The sequence below is a fragment of the Manis javanica genome, chromosome 13 (genome assembly GCF_040802235.1).
Source record: "Manis javanica isolate MJ-LG chromosome 13, MJ_LKY, whole genome shotgun sequence".
Classification (NCBI taxonomy): Eukaryota; Metazoa; Chordata; class Mammalia; order Pholidota; family Manidae; genus Manis; species Manis javanica.
In genome coordinates, this window is record NC_133168.1 from 99921409 (window position 1) to 99941957 (window position 20549).

The following is a 20549-nucleotide window of genomic DNA, read 5'->3' on the forward strand; positions in this document are numbered from 1 at the left end:
TTCCTTCCCTGACGCCCACCCCGACCTTGACCCCCTTCTCTGTGTTCCCGATGACCTCTGATGCTTAACCTGTCACAATGTGTTGTCTTTTGACCCCATCAGAATGTAAATTCCCTGAGAGCCGGGACTCTGCAGAGCAAGTTCAAAGCAACTGCTTAGAATTGAAGCAAAAAGGGTTTTCCATACGTTGAGTTAAAAATCCAGAGCATGAAAGGGTCTCGGGTAAAAATTCAGGGTCCTGCCCACCCCTGATGGCTGAGCAGCCTGGTTACCCGTTCTCCGGGAAGACATACAGCAGTTTCTTATGTGTCAACAGGGAAAGTCAGTGCACGGACGTCTGATACGTTTATACAAAACTTAGGGCACTTTACGTGTGATCCTTTTACTCCTCGTGGCTTAGAGGGCACTCTGCGTTCCCGCTTGCAGATTTTAATCATCGCGCCGTTTTATTGGTACTGTAATTTATCCTATTTCCCCGTTGGTAGAGATTTAGGTCTTTTCCTGTCTTTGTAACACGTAATGCTAGACTGTTTCTCCTACATTTGTACCCATGTAGGAATATTTCTGTAGGCTGACTTCCTTCGTGCAGAAGTGCTAGGTCAACGGGCTTTCCTACGAAAGTACAGAGGCGGCGGCCAGTACCCCCGTTGCTGACGCTCCATCTTGTACGTAGGTCTGGTAGGTGTGAATAGTGTTTCATTGTGGTTTTGTGTTTCTTACACGGATAATAAAATATCTCAGTTCCTTTTGTGAGATTTATTTTTATGTTGATCATTTCTCCCAGTAATATAATCGTTTTGAAACCGAAAAATCTATTTTTATTATAAACTTGTACATATTTGTATTGCATAATTCTTTGCCCAGTTTTCCTATTGGGTTGTGGGTGTTACTGTTTCCTAAGAACGCTCTACATATTAACGAAATTAGCCCGTTGTGTCAAAAGATTTTTTTTCCTCCAACCTGTCATTTGTCTTTGACTTGGATTGTATTCATAAAAATTTATTTATTTATGCCACACATTTAAAATCATTATTAGTCATTCAGTTTTTTCATTTATGGCTTCAGCATTCTGTGTCATGCTTAGAAATTTCTTCTGTACCAAGATTATCAAATATTTGAGGTTTTCTTCTGGAAATGTAATGGCTTCATTTTAAAATATATATTCACATTTTTGGTCTAATTCTAGGAAGTGCTTCTGGAAGGGACTGAGGTAGGAGCCCAAACTGCTTTTTTCCAAATTGTCCCAAATCTGTTTCCCAAAAAGCCATTCTTTCTTGGACTGAAGTGCTACCTCTGCCACATGCCAAGCCCCCCCCACCATTTGTGTGTGGCTCTGTGTCACCCTAGCACCCCAAACTCATCACCTTCCTCACTGAATGTCCATAGGCCTCCATCTCCCTCACTAAGAGAAAACAGTTATCTTAACAATAAATAGTTACCTTAATTGTATTTCGTGCAATACTAACTCCACAAGACACCGTGACAGGAAGGGTTCTGAAAACTCCAGTATTTGGGACTCCCCCACCCCTCTTGGATCTTCACGGGGCAGGGGTCACCCTGGTGGAGGTACGTGAGTGACCCTGCATCTTCAGGGGCCCTCACCCCTGTGGCCCCCGGGTTCCGCTGGGCCGTGGTTTCTCTGTCCACAGGCACTGGCCTCTCCATGTGGGGTGCCTCTGAGGGGCTCAGGCTCAGGCTGTGGTGTCTCTGGATGTGGGGCAACCACACAGGGCAGTGACGGGGGAGGCCAGTGCCACATTCCAGGATGCCCAGCCCCCGGCATGCGGTAATGGCCCGTGGGCCAGGCTGCCTGGGAGAAGGGCCAACTTTTCGTTCTCCATTTTGTGAATTTTCCAGGACATGCGTTCACGCCCGGCAGCACTCTCCTGCGTCCCAGCAGGCACTTGAGCACACGCTGCCAGGCAGCATGTCCAGGGTTCACGGGGTCCTTGGTCCTCCCCGTGACACCGCACCTGACACACCTCAGACCTGGTTCTCTGGGTCGCAGACGCAGGTTCCAGGCCCCGTGTGCTCCATGGCCTAGGCACGCCCGGGTACTGGACAGAGCCTGCCCGGGGCGTGTGGTTGTACCAACCAGGCATGGCTCGTGGTCTGACACGCGCCTGCCCCAGCCGGGCATGCGCCTCCCCTGAGGGTCAGGTCTGGGACAGCGTGGATGCCACCAGCGCCAGGGCTCCTGTGCTGGGGGCCCGATCACCATGGGGCCCAGACTGGGCCTCTGCAGGGTTCCCAGCACCCAAGGGCCGGCGTGTGCATCCTCCCCTCCCTTCCCCCGGGCGACCCTGCTTCACTGCCTCCTCCCGTAAGACTGAGCTGGAGAGACCCACCCGCTGGCCCTGCCCATCTCTGCGTGACCTGTGGGTCCCCAGAGGTTCCTGCAGAGGATGGGGGTTCTGTCCCCTGTGGTAGCGGCGGCCGTGTGAGGAGCCATCACCCGGGAGGGCTGGATCTGAGGTGGGGCCTCAGGTGGGGATCCCTCAGGTCCCCAAGCACCCTGACCTAGTGTAGGTGCCCCGGTGGGTGGGTGCAAGACCCACCTGCCAGCTGTGGGGTTTGATCACACTGGGGCACTTGGCCTGGCATCAGGGGTTCCCCTTCTCTACATTTTGGAGCTCCTGCCATGTGCCAAGTCGATCTTCATGACAGCCCTGGGTCACCGTCCCCACTACAGCTCTTCGTGGGGAACCAGCCCAGGCAAGGCCCCCCACGCCAGCAAGGCAGCCCTGGGACCTCCACCAGGCTCAGGCCCCAGGTTCCTGTGGTGCTCCCACTCCTGACACAGCCCTGGCCCACTGCATAGGGAGCTCTGTGCCATCAGAGCCTAGCACCGGGCAGGGCACAGATGGGGCCACGTGGGTGTCCACGTGCAGGGAGACTCCAAGAGACGGGGCCTGGCTGCAGCCCTGGGCAGAGCTGAGCAGGGCACCTGGCAGAGGAGCATGGGCCTGCCAGAGGTGGCTTGGAGGCCAGGCCACAGGTGTCCAGCTGATAAAACCCCTTTTGTGACTGGCCATCTGTGGGCCTCTATTCCAAGGGTCCCAGGCCAGCTGGGGAGTGCAAGAAGAAGGCACTCTGGGGATGGCATTCCCAGGGGCAAAGGGGCGAGAGAACACCTAGTTAGGGCAAACTGCTCCACCTGCCTCCTAGAGAAGAGATGGGCTCTGGACTCTCCCCAGCAGCTTCAGCCAGGGGGCTGCCACTTCCTGTGCAGTGCACTAGTGGTGGCCTTGGTGACCTCCAAGTGGAGGGTACAGCCATGTACCTACAGTCCGGCGAGGCCTGGCCTGGGGCCAACTGTGCTGGGCTGAGCCTGTGTCCCCTGTCCCACTCTGAGCTCTCAGCCACTCAACCTGTATGTGACTGACCCCCTGGACCACTGTAAATGGCTAACGTTGCATCCCAGAGGGAACAGGAGTGGATTAAAAAAATGCTCTTATCACCACAGTATAACATCCTGCCGGAACATGGGCTCCATGGGGGGCGGGGGCTTTGTAGTTTGCTTGAGAGCAGAGGTCAGGGGTTGCACAAGCAAATGCCCGGTGCTAGGCAGGTGGCACAAATGGGCAATGTGCTACCTGGAATAATTTGGGGTTCAGAGAAATTGCGGACACAGGACTCTTTGTCCATAGTCCTCGTGTCAGTATGTCAAAACCAGGAAGCTCACTTGTTCTCGCTGACCACACTCCCCTCTCCTGCATTTTCCCACCGTCCTGCCCTGCACAGGACCCCACTCAGTAGGTGTCTTTACTCTGTTAAAACCTGTGACAGTATTCCGTCTTTCCTTATTTTTCATGACCTTGACAGTTGTGGGTACTGGTCAGATATTTTGTGAAAGTCACTAATCTGGGTTTGCCTGAAGTTTTCTTATGACCAGATGGGTTGTGGGTTTTGAGTTGTGAGTTCAGATGCCCGTCTCATCACATCCCCATAGGACATCGCCCTGAGGTTGGCCTTGACCACCTGGGTAAGGAGAGGTTGGCTGCGCTTCTACTCCTGTTTCCCCGCAGTGACCTTTGGAAGCAAGTCCCTGAGTCTGGCCCGCACTAAAGTGGGGGAGATATAATTTTTCATACTGAAAAGCACAAAAAATAAAGGCTGGATGGCCCATAATTGCTGTGCTTAGATACTGTTGACCTTTACAGAAAAATAAATGCGTATTGTTAAAAAAAAAGTCAAATTGTACAAAAAGTACTATTTAAACATTTAAAAAGTAAAGGCTTCATTGTCTTGAAAAAAGGCCAATCCAGCGTGTACATACACCACACACACTCAAGTGCACAAGTACATGGACAGCCCAGGTTGCTTCACCTGTGAAATGGAGTGCCAGCTCCTGAAAGGTCACAGTGAGGACCATGTGACAAAACAAGGCAGAGGTGACCGTGGTCAGTGGGGCAGGTGTCTGTGGGTTACATGCATGCTGGTCACCCAGGCAACCCGGGGTGTGAAGCATGGTCCTGTGTATAGGCCCCTGCCTTTGGAGCAGCTGGCATGGCCCACAGGTGAGACCTTGATTATGGCTGGCATAGCTGTGTACCTGAGGCTCACAATGTGTTGCCTGGGGCCACTCGGCCTGCCAGGCACAACAGGTCAGCAGCCCCGACCCCTGCCTTGTCACATTCCCCCTGCTTCAGCCTGTGGGAAGACGACGTCACTCAGCCACTGCCCCGTGTCCCTGCAGCTGCCCAGAGCACCTGCTGGGGGTTCCTCCAACTTCAGGCTCCAGGAGGAGCTGCCTCCGGCTGCTGCCCCTCCACTTTCTCCACCAGTGCCAGGATGTGACTCCCAGCTGCTGGGTGCTAGACTGTGAGTCCCATGGGCAAGCTCTTCGGGGATCTCTGGGCCCAATAAACAGTAGAACCAAAACATGGGTCCAGGCCTTTCTTGTCCCGCTGCTTGCCAGCTTTGGCAGGTGTGACCTGGGGGCCGCGGGAGAGGGACAGGGTTTCCCGCCTCTTCTGAACTGGCAGAGGTCAGCATCTGCAGGTGGGGGGCGGTGTCAGGTGCCCGCAGGCCGAGATGGTGGGGCCTTCGCACATGGTTCACCTAGATCTTCAAAGACACGGGCCCACGCTGGCGGGAATGCTGACCACCAACACCCACCAAGTGACCACTTGAATAGTGGTTGTTCAGCGTGGGCTGTTCTGCAAGGGGAGCCGGTTGGGGCTGCACTTCACCTCAGCACCCTGAAGCATATGTGTGTGTGTGTGTGGCTGGGTGGCTGGGTCCCTAGAGGGGCTGCCACAAAGCTAACAGCACCGAAGACGGTGGGGCCTAGACGACCAGGAGACCCAGGGGACAGTGGCCAGGTGGAGGCAGACAGCTCAAGCCGGGTCAGGACAGTTAGCTGGTTGCAGGTGGGAAGGGGGATAGGGACCCGGAATGGGACCGGGGACGGGGTCATGGCCGCTGCCTGCACACAGCTCCTGGGAGGTCACTGAGCACCCGAAGCAGCTCCACCCCTGGAAGCCGCTAGGGCCGCTTACCGCCCCCGAGACCGGCCAACGGCAGGGGCGGGGGCGTGGTCCCAACCAAGGGGGTCACCCCGTGGCCACATTCCGCGCGCCCGTCGCCTTGGGCCTGTAGTCAGCACTGTTGAACAAGACGGCCGGGGCGTCCTCAGGGCTTCGACTCGCCCCACTGCCCGGATCCGAGTCCCAAAGAGGCGCCGGGGAAGGCCCGGGATGCCTCTGCCTCGCCGACGCTCTCCGAGCCGAGCCCTTTGCGATCCTTCCTGGCTCCTTTCCCGAACCCCCTACCCGGGCCCTCCCAACCCCAGTGAGGCGCGCACCAGTGACTCCCGAATGGGGCGCAGAAAGAGGAACGCTGGCTCCCTGGAGCCGGCGGGACGCGGAGCCCCACCCCTCCCGTGCCCAGCCGCGGGCGCCCGCTACCCAGACCGTGGAAGCCCTGCAAGCTGCGAGCGTAGCCCCACGGGGAGGGTTTGTGGGGCGTGGAGAGCGCGGCCCAGAAGGGCGCAGGCCCGGGAGAGGAGAGGGGGAAGGGTCGCGCACGTGGCCGGGGGGCGGGGCCGGCCGCTTCCGCACCCTCACCCGGCCACGTGGGGAACGAAGCCCTACCCCATCGAGAACGAGGGCGCGCCCGGGACCGCGGCGGAAACGTCCGGGGAAGGGGGAAGGCTGCCGCCGGCCGCGCGCCCGGGAACGGGGTGGGCGCGCCTGCGAGGGGGCGGGACGTGCGCCGAGGAGGGAGGGGTGCTCCGGAGGCGTGGCGGTCCGGGAGGGAGGAGCTGCCGGTACGGGGCGGGCCGCTCTCGGGGGAGGGCAGCGCAGGGGAGGGGCGGGTTTTCCCGGCGTGGGAAGGGGGTGCTCCGGGAAAGGGGGGACGCGCTCCCTGTCCCCGCGCCCAGTGCGGCGGGGAAGCGCGCGCACGCGGGTCTGGAGACCGGGAGCTTTCGGGGAAGGAGTGGGCGCGCCGGGGCGGCTTCTCCTGCTCGGGCCCCGCCCCCAGCGGCCGCGCGCGGCCCGCGGGGCGGTGGCGGAGGGCGCGCCGGGCGGGGGGCGTGGCTGGGCGCCCCGAGGGGGCGTCCTCCGGGCGGGGCGGGCCGCGGCCGCCCCCGCGGGCTCCGGTGCGTCAGGGCGCGTCAGGCGGGGCGGGGCGGGCCGAGCGCAGGCGGCGGCGGCGGCGGCGGCGCGCGCCGGCCTCCTCCTCCTCCTCCTCCTCCTCCTCCGCCTCCCGCACTCGAGCAGCCGCCGCCGGCCGGACGGGCGCCGCTCCCGCCGCCTCCGCTCAGCCCACTCGGCCCGCCCGCACGCCCCTGCCCGGTATGTCGGCGGCCGTGGCGTGCGTGGATTACTTCGCCGCCGACGTGCTCATGGCCATCTCCTCGGGCGCCGTGGTGCACCGCGGGCGGCCGGGCCCCGAGGGCGCGGGCCCCGCCGCCGGCCTGGATGTGCGCGCGCCGCGCCGTGAGGCCGCCCCGCCCGGGCCCCCGGGGCCGCCGCCGCTGCCCCCCGCCGCCCCCGGTCCGGGCCCCGGCGCCAACGCCGCCCCCGCGCCCCACCTGCTGGCCGCCAGCATCCTGGCCGACCTGCGCGGCGGGCCCGGCGCCGCGCCGGGGGGTGCCTCGCCCGCCTCCGGCTCCTCGGCCGCCTCGTCCCCGTCCTCCGGCCGCGCCCCCGGCGCCGCGCCTGCCGCCGCCAAGAGCCACCGCTGCCCCTTCCCGGGCTGCGCCAAGGCGTACTACAAGTCCTCGCACCTTAAGTCGCACCTGCGGACACACACAGGTGAGCCCGGCCGCCCCGGCCCTCGCTGCCTGCCCCCTGGACCCCCTCCCCCGCCGGGACCCCGAAACTGCGTGGCGCGTGGGGGGCGGGGAGGGGGGCGCGCCCGGGCAGCCGCCGCGCCGGCCGGGAGGGCGGGGCCTCGGTGGGTGGGGCGCGCGCAGGGGGCGTGGCGGCCACGCGGTCAGGCGGCGGGGTTGGCGGTGCGCGCGGCGCGGCGGGCGCCAAGGGCGCATCGGGGCTCCGGGGCGGTCCCCTCCCCCCTCGGCTTCGCTTCTGTTTCGTTTTCTGTTGCGTTTGCGTCTGGGTGGCGGGGCAGCGGTGGCTGCAGCGTCCGGTTCTTCCCTCGTCCCCTCGTGCCTCAGTTTCCCCAGCTGTGCAGGAAAGGAAAGGGCCGCGTCGACGCCTCCCGGTGCGCGCGTGGATTAATCCCGAAGGATGGCGGGCTGGGGTGCGGGGCTCGTATTTTTCCCTTTCTGTGTTTTCAGAAAGCGGGGACCCGGGCTGGAAGTGTGGGCTGGGGCCTGAGTGGAGGGGAGGGACTCGTCAGGAGGACCCTTAGGGAGCCTGGCCCTCGCCGCGCTTCCCAGCGTATGGCTCCCCCGCCTGCTTCGGGAGTCGGGAACGTGCGTGGGTTTGGGGGGAGGCTTCGGCGACATTGTCACCTCACAGCCGAGCTGGGGGTGGGAGGTGGGGCTACGGGAGCTGGGAGGCAGGGGGCGCTGGCCACCTTTTCGCTCTGTCAGTGGCTTTTCCTCCCCCTGCGGGTCCCCACTCGGGAGATCTCAACAGTCGACCCTGAGAATGCGCTCCACGCTGGGAGTTTGGACTGGGGGCGGGCAGGGTGGGCCTCGGTGGCCGTGGGGTGTGCGCACCGGAGGAGTTCGTCCTGTCCGGGAAGGGCAGGCTGTGAGGTTGCTCTTGGGTCAGGTGTCCTGGTTGTGACACTTTATAGCACGCGATTTACTTGTTTCCTGTCTTAGTTTTCCCATCTGTATAAAGGGCGCAGGAAACGCTTCCCTCGGGGGGTTTCTTTGGGGGGGCTCTCGTTGGACAGCAGGGCTCTGTGGACAGGCTGCTGTTGAGAGAACGTGGAGAAGGCGTAGGAAAGCAGGGTCGGGCCCTAGTGGTGTGGTGGAGACTTGGCGGGCAGCACCCCCCCTTTCTGTGCTGGCATCCTGTCTCACAGTCCCAACCCCAGGGGCCTGGAGGCTCTGTCCCCGTGTGAGCGCTGCCAGGACAGGACTTTGAGGGGGAAGCTTCATGCCCTTTGGGCAGCACTGTCGTCCCCTGAGTGGTCTGTCGATGTTACCTCCTTCCTCTTCAAGATAGGTCCAGATGTCTCTGGGAAGGATGTCTGGGCGGGGTGGTGGGGAGGGGTGTCTGTGCAAAGGGGGCACGTTTAGGGAAATCAGAAGGGGAGGTGCTTCTGCGGGCAGTGGGCTGAGGTCCGGGAGAGCCCTTTCTCTTTTGGGGTGAGTTTGCCCATCTGAACACAGACTTGAGAGAGAGAGAGAGACCCTGTCTCGCACCCATGGCTGTGGTCCCACCACATGGTGTGGCCCCTGAGAGCTTTTGGACCCCCACTGCACTGGTTATAGTTGTTTTTTTACTCCAGACACTGCCCAACTTACCCGGTTGGGTGAAGGGGGTGGCCAGGCCACCTCCCACCATGGCCACCCGGAGATACTTCCCTAGGGAGTTCTGGGGTCCTTCAAAGATGCATAGGCCCCCAGGCAGTGGTGACTCCCTTAGCCCTGGGGTAGGGATGGGGGGACGGAGAACTCACTGGGGCCAGGATGGTGCCCCTGCCTAGTGGTTTTTAATGAGAAACTGAGGCCCCTGAGGCCCTGTTGGTGTGTCAGAGTTCTGTGCAGGCAGCGGGAGGAGGAGGGAAGGGTGCCATCTCCACTGGACCCCGAGCCCCTACGGCAGCTGTGGTTCTGCAAATCCTGTTCCCAAATCCCCTTTATCATAATGGTATGGGGACCTGGGGGAATGGGGGGCAGCTCCTGGACCAATTGGTTGCCCCTGAGAGTGGAAATCCCAGACGCAGGCACCCTTGGGCCTGTTTGCTGAGGGGCTTGGACACCTTTGTGCCCAGTGACTGCGTGTTCAGGGTCTGTCTCGCCCTCAGGGTCACCAAACCTGGCCTGGGGTCTGGTGAATGGCCTTTTGGTCTTTCTGGCCTCCAGGGAAAGGGCGGCCGCTGCACGCCTGTTTTGGGGGTGGGAAGCCAAGCTTCTGGGTATCCCAAGGCTGGTTTGGTGTTACCCAGTGGCGGGGGCAGGCCTGGGGATGGATCTGAGGGGGAGCAGCTAATCAGACCTCAGCCATCTCTGGGGGCCTTTGGTAGAGTGTCCTTCTCCCCCCGATCCCCGTCTGAGGACCGCTCTCCACCTCTGTGTAAAGGGACCGCCAGTGCTGGCCTAGGTCCATTTTACAGGGGAGCAAACCGAGGCACCCCGCGCCAGCCCGCTGGAGCTGAATGTGGTTTGTGCGGGCTCCTCTGGGAATAGGTGGGTGGGGAAGCTAGAAGTGGCCGTGGGATCCTTCCACAGGGCCACCCCGCTGCTGTCGTGTGGTCCCCCTAGTCTGGCCCGCAGCCCTCGGCCCAGCTCCTCCCGCCTGGGGCAGGGAAGGACTTTGGAAGCTGCGGGAGATGTTGACGCCGTTGCCGTGGATACAGGGAGTGAGGCGGGAGATGGGGCGGGGGCGGGAGGAGAGGCTGCCTGCCTACCGGCTCTCCCACCTCCTCCATCTCCGTACTGTGCCCCCACTCCAAAGACCCCAGCGTGCACTGAGCCCACAGGCAGCCATGAGCCTTCTGGGGGTCTCGGCCCCCTCTCCGCCAGAGGCAGGTCAATCTGGAAGTGGGGCTTCTAGGCCAGGGCCTCCTCCCCTCCTCTGCAGTGCTGAAATGGGCAGGTTGCTTTCTGTGGGGGGCCCCTGCCCCCAGCCACTCCATGCCAGGAGTACCCCTAGTCTTGACAATGGCAGGTGTCCCCAGACATCGCCAGTGGCCCTTGGGGGGTTGCAGCATCACCCCCAGTTGACACTCCTGTTTTGACTGTAAAACCGAGTTCATTTAAGTCTGGAAACGTTAGTTGAGCATCTGCTGTGTGTGAGATGCTGCAGGGAAGGACCCAGTCCCTGTCCCCTGGGATCCTGGAAACTTTGGGTGGGGGAGACAGAGCAAAAGGCTTTTTGTAGGACCAGGCGTTTGAGCTGACCTTGTGGGGTGGGAGGGGTGTGTCCCAGGAGAGGGAGGCACCCTGGCTGCAGGGGTAGGGGTCAGGGCTGGGGCCATGGGTCGAGGTGAGTTGGGAAGGGGCAGAGCAGGTGAGGGTTCCCTTTAATGCCAAGGGCAGGATGTGGGGTGGGAAGGGAGGCAGGCCCAGCTTTGCAGAGGAAAATCCGGTTAGGAGAAGGGATTAGGATCCCAGAGGGGTTGGGGAGCGCTGGCGCCCTGTGGGAGGGAGAGAGGAGAGCGGACCCCTGAGCAGGGCTGGGGGAGAAGCCCCAGGATGTTGGGGGCAGGAGGGGGCTAGGGTATCCCCCAGGTTTCTGGTCGAGGAGCCCAAGGTGGGGGGGAAGGTGGTGGTGGGGGTGTTCTTTGCTGTAGAGGCCCCAGGTAAGAGGCAGGTGGGGACAGTGAGGCTTGGAGGGACCGTGACCACCGGCTCCTCTAGGGCTGTCTCAGTGACCAGCAGACCCCACCCCCTGCCTCAGGCAGAGCTGTGGGCTCCTTAGGTTCAGGCAGGGCTCCGGGAGACTGGTGGCTTATCTGGGGAGGGGGCAGGGTGGGGCACTGCCAGGCCCTAGAGGGTGGGGGCAGCCTGTGAGCCTCCAGCCGGTGCGCCGGACTGCCTCCCCCACCGAGCCGCCCTCTCCTGGTGGCAGGGCTTGGAGAGCAGCTGGAAGTGGCCGCAGGTGCCTGAGCCCCAGCTGAGGGCGGGGGGAGGGCCCTTAACGTTGTGGGGGGTGATAACCACCCCCCACCCAGGCTCCCTGATAAAGGTGGCCCAGATGGCCCAGGAGTTAGTAAATGATACCGGCACGCGGAGCTGGCCTGGGGTTGGGAAGGGAGGGAGGGCCGCGGGCGGGGGCGGGTACTGTCATCCAGTGCTGTTGCCTTAGTATACATGTGCCCCCTCATCCCCAGGCACTAAAATGCCAATCTGGGTGGGGAAGTAGGCCAGGCCGTGGGAGTCCTGGGGGGATGGGCGAGGGGGCTGCAGGTGGCTGGCCTTTTAAGTACACGGGGAAGGGATAGCTCCTCCGGGTGTGTGTGACTGTGTGTGTGCATGCGTGTGTGAGAATGACATGAACATGTTAGCTGCTGCTCCAGCCCAAGTCGGGCCTGTAGACTTCCCACAGATGTATTAAGCACCCAAGGCATGCCATGCCTGGTGCTCTCAGCCTTACCGTTGTGGGGATGGGGGCAGATATCACACCCAGGGGAGAGATGCTGGCACAAGGATAGAAAAGCCAAGAAAGGGGACCATTTGTGTGGGGTGGGGGTCCGGGTATCAGGGTAAGCAGAGATGGCTCTGAGGGACACTGAGGACAGAAGTGACAGGGAGACGTTGCAGGCAGAGGGAACCTGGCATGCAAGGAACAGTTCGCGGGGCTGCAGAGAAGCCGCAGGAGGGTGGGAGGACAAGGGGCCCAAGTAAAGCTTTGCCCCCTGCCCCCCGCGGTGAGGGGGTAGCACAAGGCTGCAGGGCGCAGCACAGACTGGGCAGCCCGGGTCGGAGCGGGGGGCTGGAACCCGGAGGCACCAGGGTGGGGTCCGAAGATATTTTGAAGAGAGGGCTGATGGGGATTGCTGCCATGTGGGGAGGTGCGAGGGACTGAGATGGCCAGAGAGACACCTGCCTGAGCTTTTGGATGGTACTAGAGTGGCTGAACGGGGAAGCCCTACAGGCAGAGTGGGGAGGGGGAGGGGGCGGGAGGTAAGCCTTGGGTCTGGCAGGCCAGGGCCCAGGAAGTATTTAAGATTGCGAAGCAGATGGCCCTTGCACAGGCTGGTCTTTGTAGAGCCATCAGGGTGGCCAAGCTGAAGGGGAGAGCCCTGCCCTGCTCCCCTGGACCTCTGAAATGCCTCTGGGCTCTTGCAGCCGGCTCAGGGGCCATCTCCTTCCGGAAAGCCCCCTGCGGCTTCTCTCCTCCCCCATTTGTTGCAGCCCCAAGCCTTCTGCAGTTTTGGAGGGATGCTCCCTTCCCTGCGTGCTCCCCCTGTGCTTTCCACCTGGTGGGTGGGCATGTGTGCACGGGCCAGATGCCGGCCACACCTCCTTCCCTACCCCTATGGGTGACCTCAGGAGGTCACCGTGAAGGTTAGTTGTCAGACTCACCGCCCTGGGTCCCTGCCCGCCAGCCCGAGGAGGTGGAGCGCTCGCTCCCTTTGTGGTGGCCAGGGAGGCCTGGCGCGTGGTGCCACCTCCAGGCTCGCCTCTGACAGGTGTCTAGGACCTCCTAGCCTCCATTTTTCTGAGCCTGCATGTCACTTTGGTGGCTCGGGCTGTCCTGAGCTCACCCCGACTAAGCCCTAGTTAAGAAAGTGAAGTCCACCGAGGCCCCGCCCACCATACCCATCTCCAGTGCCCGTGCCATCCTGAGAGCCTGGAGCAACCAGGTGGCCGCACCTGGAGCGCCTCGCCGGCCCTGAGTCCCCTCCTGGCCAGGGGACTGTGGGAAAGTGGCACGACCTGGCGTCTTGCCGGCATTCGCCCAGAGTTGTGGGGGCGGGAAACGCGCACCCGGGTACCGCCACCCACGTGTGCACGTGCGCTGCGCAGCAACCGGGCTAGGGGCGGGGCTGGCAGGTGTCCAAGCTGCTCGGAGACCCCCACCACCCCCGGCGAGAGCGGGACCACGTGAGTGGGGCCGGCTGGCTGCGGATGCCCCAGCCGCCCAGCTACGTGCGGCAGCTGTGTTCCCGGCGGCGGCGTGCGTCCTGCCCGGGCGGCGCTGGCACTGCTCTTGCAACCTGCTCTTCGCGAAATGGAACTGCGGGGTGGAGGGGAGGTGGGAAGCGGGGACCAGCCCCGCCGCCCTAAATGGGGAAGTGAGCCGACTGCGGGCGCGCCAGCCGCGGATGGGCCCCCCCCACCCTTCCCGCCGGCGCCCTGCAAGATGGCGACGGGGCTGCGTGCCCCTCGGAGGCGCGTCGCTGCCCCACGCCTGGCGCTTGGTCCAAGGCCAGCAGCCCCGATCCCATAACCGGGCCCCTGCCCCAGCCTGCGGTCTTCGCGAGCTGTCACAGCCGAGTGGTCACCATCGGGGTGGGGCGGGGGGTGGGCTTTGGGATTGTTTTGAGCCCCCTGGTCCTGCAGAGCGGCGTCCTGCTGGGACTCCTCCCTCAGCTCCTACTGACCCTGCCTTCTGGGTTGTTCCAGGGACGGCTTGGGGTTTGGAGGGGGCAGTCCCCGGGATTGGGGGTCGCGTGCGGTCTTGGGGATTGTCGCTCCCCAAGTGACAGAGTTACGGGGAGGTGGGACCGGCGCACCTGGATTCACAGCCTCCTGGGGCCCGCCCTCCCCCAGCTGTGAGCGTGACCAACTGACACCGCACCAGAAACGGGGCGGGGGGCAGGGCTGTTGAGTTGACCCCCTTCTGTAGTGTTGGGGGTGTCCCGGAGGAAGGGGGATGGGGAAGGAGAGGTCCGAGCTTCCCTGGGGCACGGCTGGGGGCCCGGAGCTCTCTGAGCTATGCCAGTGCCCCTTCTCCCTCCCCCGGGCAGGCCGTGGGTTCTCAGGGCAGAGAAGTGGCTGGGTCACCATGAGAATCCAGGCCCTGCTCCCCCCAGGCTGCGGGTCAACCCCATGGTACCCCCCCGTTGTCTCCTGGTCTCCTCTGCACTCCCCCCACCAATCCTGCTTTGGGGGCCTTCCTCTGGCGCCTTGCCGCGGATCCCCCTTCTGTTTCCCCCATCTGTGGGCTCGGGAACAGGGTCAGCCCGGGTCACCGCAGTGCCCAGCGCAGGCCTCCCGGTGCGTAACCCATGAGGTGACCCCGAGCCGCTCTGGCGCCCCACACCCGGTCCGGCCCGCTCGCTTCTACGCGGTGCTCCGTCCAGTGTCACGAGGGCGTCGCACAGGCCCGCGTGTCCACGCTCTGTGCAGACCCCCGGCGCACACTTTCCAAAACTCCAGGGCATCGGGCGAAATGACACCCGGAGATTCCAGAGTCCCAGGTACCCGGCGCGGGGCCGGAAGGGCGCAGGCTCCGGATGCGAACACCCTTGGCCTGGGGCGGAGCCCTGGGCGGCCTGGGGTTCTCTGGGGAGGCGTTGACAGCACACGGTGATGGTCGTACGGCACCGTTCTGGGACAGAGCCCCCCCACCCCATCCCCGATGTGACGGGTGGGAGGGGACCCGTGGGCCGGGATGGCGGCGGTAGGTCGCGGGCAGGATGGGCGAGGCCCGGCTGGGCGGTGGGAGGGGTCTGCGAAGGAAGTTGCCGGTGCTGGCCCGCCCCTCCCAGCGCCGCCGGTCCCGCGGGGGCGGGGTGAGTCCGGCGGCCGCGGGCCTCTGGGCCTGCCCCTTCCCGGCGCCGCGCGGTGACCCGCCCGTGGCCAGTCCTCTCCGCGGCCTTCCGCATTCTCCGAGCGCGCAGGGCCAGTCTGCAGGGCTGCAGGTGGCCCGGGGGGCGTCCACGAGGGTCCTTGGAGGGGTCGGCGCGGGAAACTGCCTGGACCGCGATCCCACTTTGTGCCCCGGTGGTCATTTCCAAAAAGTGGTCGCGAACGCCTGGGAGGTCGCGGAATACCCCACGTGGGAGGTGGAAAGGAGTTGTGCGGGGGTAGGGGCAGCAGGACCCGGCCAAGCACACTAGGAGACCCTCGGCACCGAGGTGGGGACGCTGGGGGTGGGCTGACAGAGCTCAGTCTCTGTACATTCTACTTTTAACCCAGGAAATTGTTCACAGGCGGTAATTACCAGTTTGCAGGAAATAAGAGCGAGAATATTCATTAGGGGGTTGTGGGGTGAGCGAGGGTCGTTTTCTTTGCACATCCACACCTTTTAATTTTGCACGCAGAGTTGAGTGGCGAGGGAGACAAGTGACGTTTCCCTTTGGGATCCGACGGGACGTCCCCCTCACTGACCACTGCCTGTTTGTTCTCTGACCCTCCCACCCAGGTGAGCGCCCCTTTGCCTGTGACTGGCCGGGCTGCGACAAGAAGTTCGCGCGCTCCGACGAGCTGGCCCGTCACCACCGGACGCACACCGGCGAGAAGCGCTTCCCCTGCCCGCTCTGCTCCAAGCGCTTTACCCGCAGCGACCACCTGACCAAGCATGCGCGCCGCCACCCTGGTTTCCGCCCGGAGCTGCTCCGGCGCCCGGGCGCCCGCAGCACCTCGCCCAGCGACTCGCTGCCCTGTAGCCAGGCAGGCAGCCCCGCACCCAGCCCGGCCCCCAGCCCTGCCCCTGCCGGCCTGTAGAGCCCTCGTCCACCCGCCCTGCGCGCCCCCGCTGGGCCTGGGCACGAGCACCAGCGAGACGCCTGCTGTCCAGGGCCCCGGGGCTGGCGGCAGACTGATGGCCCGCCCGGCCACTCACAGCGTTTCCCTGAGGGCCCCCGGGATGCCCTTTTCCCTCCTCAAGAAAGCAAGGAGGGGCTTGAGATGGGACCCGGAGGTGGTCCTCAGGAGGGGCACCTGGGGTCTGCCTGCGACTGTAAATAGCCAGGATGGATGACTCTCTTCCCGTGTGTTAATGAGCAGGGACCCCATGTGGGTGGCCGGCAGGCGTTCCCCTCCCCCCACAGCCACCTCCCTGCTTGGGGGTGGGGGGCCTGGAGGGGCCAGGAAAGGCACGCCGCTAACCAGTGCTCGGACTTGGCCCCCATGCCCCTCTCTCCAGGTTGGGATGGTGTGTGCAAAGAGCCATAAATGAACCAGGGGCTACTAAGAGCCCTGGCCTGTCCCCAGCCCCCACCCCGCCCCGGGGCCCCTCACCCCACTGAAAGCCATTGGAGACGTTCAGGGAACTGGGGTGCGGCCCGCCGCCCCCATTCGGGTACTCAATCTCAGGTGTCCACAGCTTCTGACCATGGGAAGGGCTGCCCGGCTCCCCAGCAGCAGGGGCTGTGTAGGGAGGGAGGCGGTAGGGTTTCCGTAGGGGCCTGCGTTTTGCCTCTGAGACCTGGGATATAGGGAGGGGGAGGAACTGGGGTACTTCCAAAGAGCATTTTGACTCACTTTGTGGGGAGGCAGAGATCTTGAGATGGGAGTAAATGCTGACTTATTTTCTGGATCTCGGCTGGTGTGGGGGGGGTGGAGCCACCCGTCTGTGGGCGCATGTGGGAGTGAGTGAGAAACATTTCTGGGGAGGCTGGTGCCAGCCAGGGTCCCTGACTTTGGCCTTTCCCAGCATCACGTGACAATCAATCCCTCCTGTTTGGGACCACGACAGCCATTGGGCACAATGCTGGCCCTTATGCCTGGCAGGTCCCCCTGGGTACGTGGCCCCGGACCAGCTTGAGGTCCCACCCACGCAGGCAGGAAGCAGGAGGGCTGACCCCTGAGCCCCCTGGGATAGCTCGTTTTTTTCGGAGCGGGTAGAATATTTTTTCAGGCGCCAGTCCCTTTCTTGATCCGGGCCGTGGGTGGTCCGTCGTCCTCAGGGGGTGTGGGTGTGTGTGCGGGTCCGCATGACGGGAGCGTCGGTAGGGAGTGGTGAATGCTGGTGCACTCGGCCGGTGTCCTGCTGTGGCTTCAGTTGGCTTTCGTTTTGGATAGAGGACCCCCGCCCTGGACTGAGACCTTGGAAGGGCCCGTCCCCCTCCTGCCGTTGGCTCGGGCGAGGGAGCAGGGTTTGGGTGGCTGTGGTGTGGACCCCACCCGGCCTGGCAGGATCCAGGGAGGGTGCTTAGGGTCCTGGGGAGGGGGACGGGCCGGGGAAGCCCTTTTGGAGCCGGGCTGGGGAGTGTCTTCCAGGCAGGTCCTTTAGGAGCCAGACTGTGTGTGCCCTCTGACCCTGTCCAGCAGTGTCGGTGAGATGCCTTGGTCCGTGGGGGGTGGGCCGGGCCCCGTTTTCCTTCTGTCTGGATTGTCCCAGCCCTGCCCGGTGCCTGTCTGCAGGAGGCGGAATGCCGGTCAGAGGCCTAGGGAGCTGCGGACTCATCCTTGGCCCCTCTCCAGGGTCCAGGGGTCTGGGGAGACCCGTGCCCCTCCTCCCCCAAGGGGCTAGTGGTCATTGGGACCTGATGCCAGCCGCTTAGATGTGGCCTTTCAAGCGGGGGAGGGCCCCAAGGGACTTGTGCTTTCGGGTGGCGCTCCCTACCCCTCCCCTGCCCGGCCTCTTCCTTGTATTTAATTAAATAAGCCCTTTTTTAAACCCAACACAGGTGCCTGTGTGGTTTTTTCCCATCGCCGGCCCCCAGCCGGGGGACTCCCGGCCCTTCGGTATCAGTCAATAATGTGACCTCCAGGGTCAGCAACCTCCTCCAGAGGAAACAAGCAGTGGACTTAGCGAACCTAGGGGTCCGGTGGCGGACTTCGAAAGGCCCCACTGGTGGGGACTCGAAGCGATGCCCCCAACCCCAAGGCTCGTGAGGGGCTTCTCGCAGCAGCGCATGTTGTCGTCCGGTGTCACCCACGCCTGGCACAGCTGCGCCCCCCGCCCCCGTTCCCGCCGTTACCCGGCAACAAGGCGCAGGGACACAGCTCCCGGGGGCGTCCACCGCCCACCGCCTTCCGGCGCTGGGGGCCTGGGAGAGCCCGCGCCCCTGGGGGCGGCGAGGCAGGGCTCCTTCCCCGGGGACCCTGGCTGCCTGCGTGCCCAGCCGTCGGGCCGCTCGCCTGCTGTACGCCTCCGGTGTGCCAGCTCCCAATTGGGAAGGGGTCGGGGGGTCGGGACCTTTGCGCCCCGGGAAAATTGACAAGCTGGTGAGACCTTTGAAACCCTTCTAGGGAAAATGACCCCGAGGGCGAGAGGGGCTGCTGTAGTGGGGGCGCAGACCCTCCCCTCGCGCTCCCCTGCTCACCCCAGGGAAGGCGGGGCCCCGCCATCTGGCGGCCGCCCTGGGAACTGTGCCTCCGCCCCTCCGCAGGGATCGCCGCGGCCGGGACCACCGTGGTGCAGCCCCCTTGTGCTTCCTTCACCCATGCTGCCTTTCTGTCCCGCACGCCCGCATACCTCGTCGCCTGGCCCCGAGGGCCCCCAGCTCGGGCCGGCCTCTCTGCCCCCTTGCGGCAGACTTCTTGGAATACGGGGTCCGAGTGCGCAGCCTCCCCGCAGTCTTTCGGGGACACACTCCCACGTGCCCCTTAGAGCTCAATCATGTCGCCTCCCGCCTGCTGGACACTTCCTGGTCATGTGGCGTCGGGAAGGCCTGCCCCTCGCGATCCCCCGCACCTCGTCCCCAAGCTCAGGTCCCCTCTCGCCATGCTCCTTGCACACTCACGCCACACTGTGTGCCGACGACACCCCCATTCCAGCGCCAGCGTGAGTGTCCCCCCCACCTCCAGCCTGCCCTGTCTGGCAGCTCCATCGTACCTGTGCTCAGGCCAAAACTCTTGGGGTCACCCTTGACTCCCCTCTTTGTCTCACCACCCACATCCAATCCATCTGGAAATCCTGGAGTTCTACCTTCAAAACCTGTCCAGAATCACACGCTTCTCCCCTCCCCCTGCCTTCCCCAGGTCCAGCCCATCACTGTCGCCCTGGTCCCCGGTCTCCAGTTCTCGCTCTCACCCCCAGCCTGTCCTCCCAGAAGCAGCCACCAGAGGGCGCGCGTGGGCACCTGAGTCAGTCCCCGGTTCACAGGGGGCTCCTGGCAATCGCCAGCTGGTGGCCCCGGAGAGGCCAATTATTCAGAGAGGCTGGGAATTGCAGTTTTTATGTAACATCTCCCCAAGACTTAAACAGGGGCAACACATTTCTGTCATATGAAAAACTGGTACTCAAACATACATATCCACGTGTTCACAGCAGCACCATTCCCAATGGCCAAAGTGTAGGACAGCATGTGTGCAAACATGGATGAACAGACACACACAATGTGGTCCATCTGCGTGGAGGAATATTATTCGGCAGTGAAAAGGAGCTCTGACACGCACGTGGATGGACCCTGGATGTACCGTGCTCAGTGAGTCACTGGACACACAGGCACCATGGCATGTGACCCCATTTCTGTGACATGTCCACAATAGACAAAGCCAGAGACAGAACATGGGCTTGTGGGCCCAGGGGCTGGGGAGGGGTGGGGGTAACAGCCAGGGGGATAGGATTTCTTTTAGTTGTGAGGGAATGTTCTGGAATTAGACATGCTAGTTGCACAACATAGTGAATGTACCAAATGCCACTGAATTGTTCACTTTAAAATAGTTAATTTTATATTAATCTGTGTTTCCCCTCAGATAAAAAACACTGAGTGGAACAAAACAGAAGGTCTGTCTGGGTGCCCCATTTGAGATCCCTCCCGTCTCCTGTGTACTTCTGTGCTCAGTCATCAGTGCGTCACCCTAGTTAGCACACATTTAATGAAGTTTTCTGACCCCCTTAGAATTGAGGACCACTTCATTCCATCAACAGCTGCTGTGAATGTGAGTACCAGTTTTTCAAATGGTGTAAAATGGACATCCAGGGTCCATCCACGTGTGTGTCAGAGCTCCGCTCCTTTTCACTGCTGAATAATATTCCTCCATGCAGATGGACCACATTGTGTGTGTGTCCGTTCATCCATGTTTGCACACATGCTGTCCCACACTTTGGCCATTGGGAATGGTGCCTCTGTGAACACATGCATATGTATGTTTGAGTACCTTTTTACGGATATGTGTGGTGGGGTCTGAGTGGGTGCTGGTCCTCGGGCCACAGGGTCCTCACTCTCAGACCCCCGTCTGGTGAGGGGTGGGCAGCAGGCCAGTGTGAATGGAATTCCTGACTGTTGGAGAATGAGAAGCATTGTGACTGCACCCAGTGGGAAGTCCCCAGGGAGAAACGTGGTTGAGTAGAGAAATCCCACCAAGTCCTTCCAGGCTTCCAGCCCTCCCTGGCTCCCCACTGCCCTCCTGGTTTGGACAACAAGGTCCCTCACATGTCCACAACCTCAGGCTCTCCTCAAGAGAGACACCCTCTTGCAACCCTCTGAGCATCCTTCTCTCTTCAGTGCTTACAGGTGCCACTGGTGACACAGCCATGGAGGCAGGGGAACCCTGCCCACAGGACCCACTGATTAGCCAAGAGACAGACTGGGCAAAAAATAAAATCGAGTCCTCTGTAGAGTCATCTTTAACACTCCCCAGCCACCTGCCCCTATCACTGAACCCAGTC

At 62.6% G+C, this 20549-nt stretch overlaps 1 protein-coding gene and 1 long non-coding RNA gene across 3 annotated transcripts; one reads left to right on the plus strand and one right to left on the minus strand.

Moving 5' to 3' along the window:
- Positions 1-6610: 6610 nt before the first annotated feature.
- On the plus strand, positions 6611-17614 carry KLF16 (KLF transcription factor 16). 2 transcript variants are annotated; one of them, XM_037018420.2, is made up of 2 exons: positions 6611-7265; positions 15411-17614. In XM_037018420.2, exons 1-2 carry the CDS (start codon positions 6806-6808, stop codon positions 15710-15712), a joined length of 762 nt encoding a protein of 253 aa, XP_036874315.1. In that variant the 5' UTR covers positions 6611-6805; the 3' UTR covers positions 15713-17614. The 2 variants fall into 2 exon arrangements, with proteins under 2 accessions (XP_036874315.1, XP_017524554.2); XM_017669065.3 differs by lacking the exon at positions 6611-7265 and adding an exon at positions 13258-14463.
- On the minus strand, positions 17208-18942 carry LOC118972393 (uncharacterized). Its single transcript, XR_005061347.2, has 3 exons — positions 18771-18942; positions 18411-18568; positions 17208-17347 (listed from the first exon to the last, which is right to left on the minus strand). It is a non-coding gene; the product is annotated as an uncharacterized lncRNA (long non-coding RNA).
- Positions 18943-20549: the final 1607 nt, after the last annotated feature.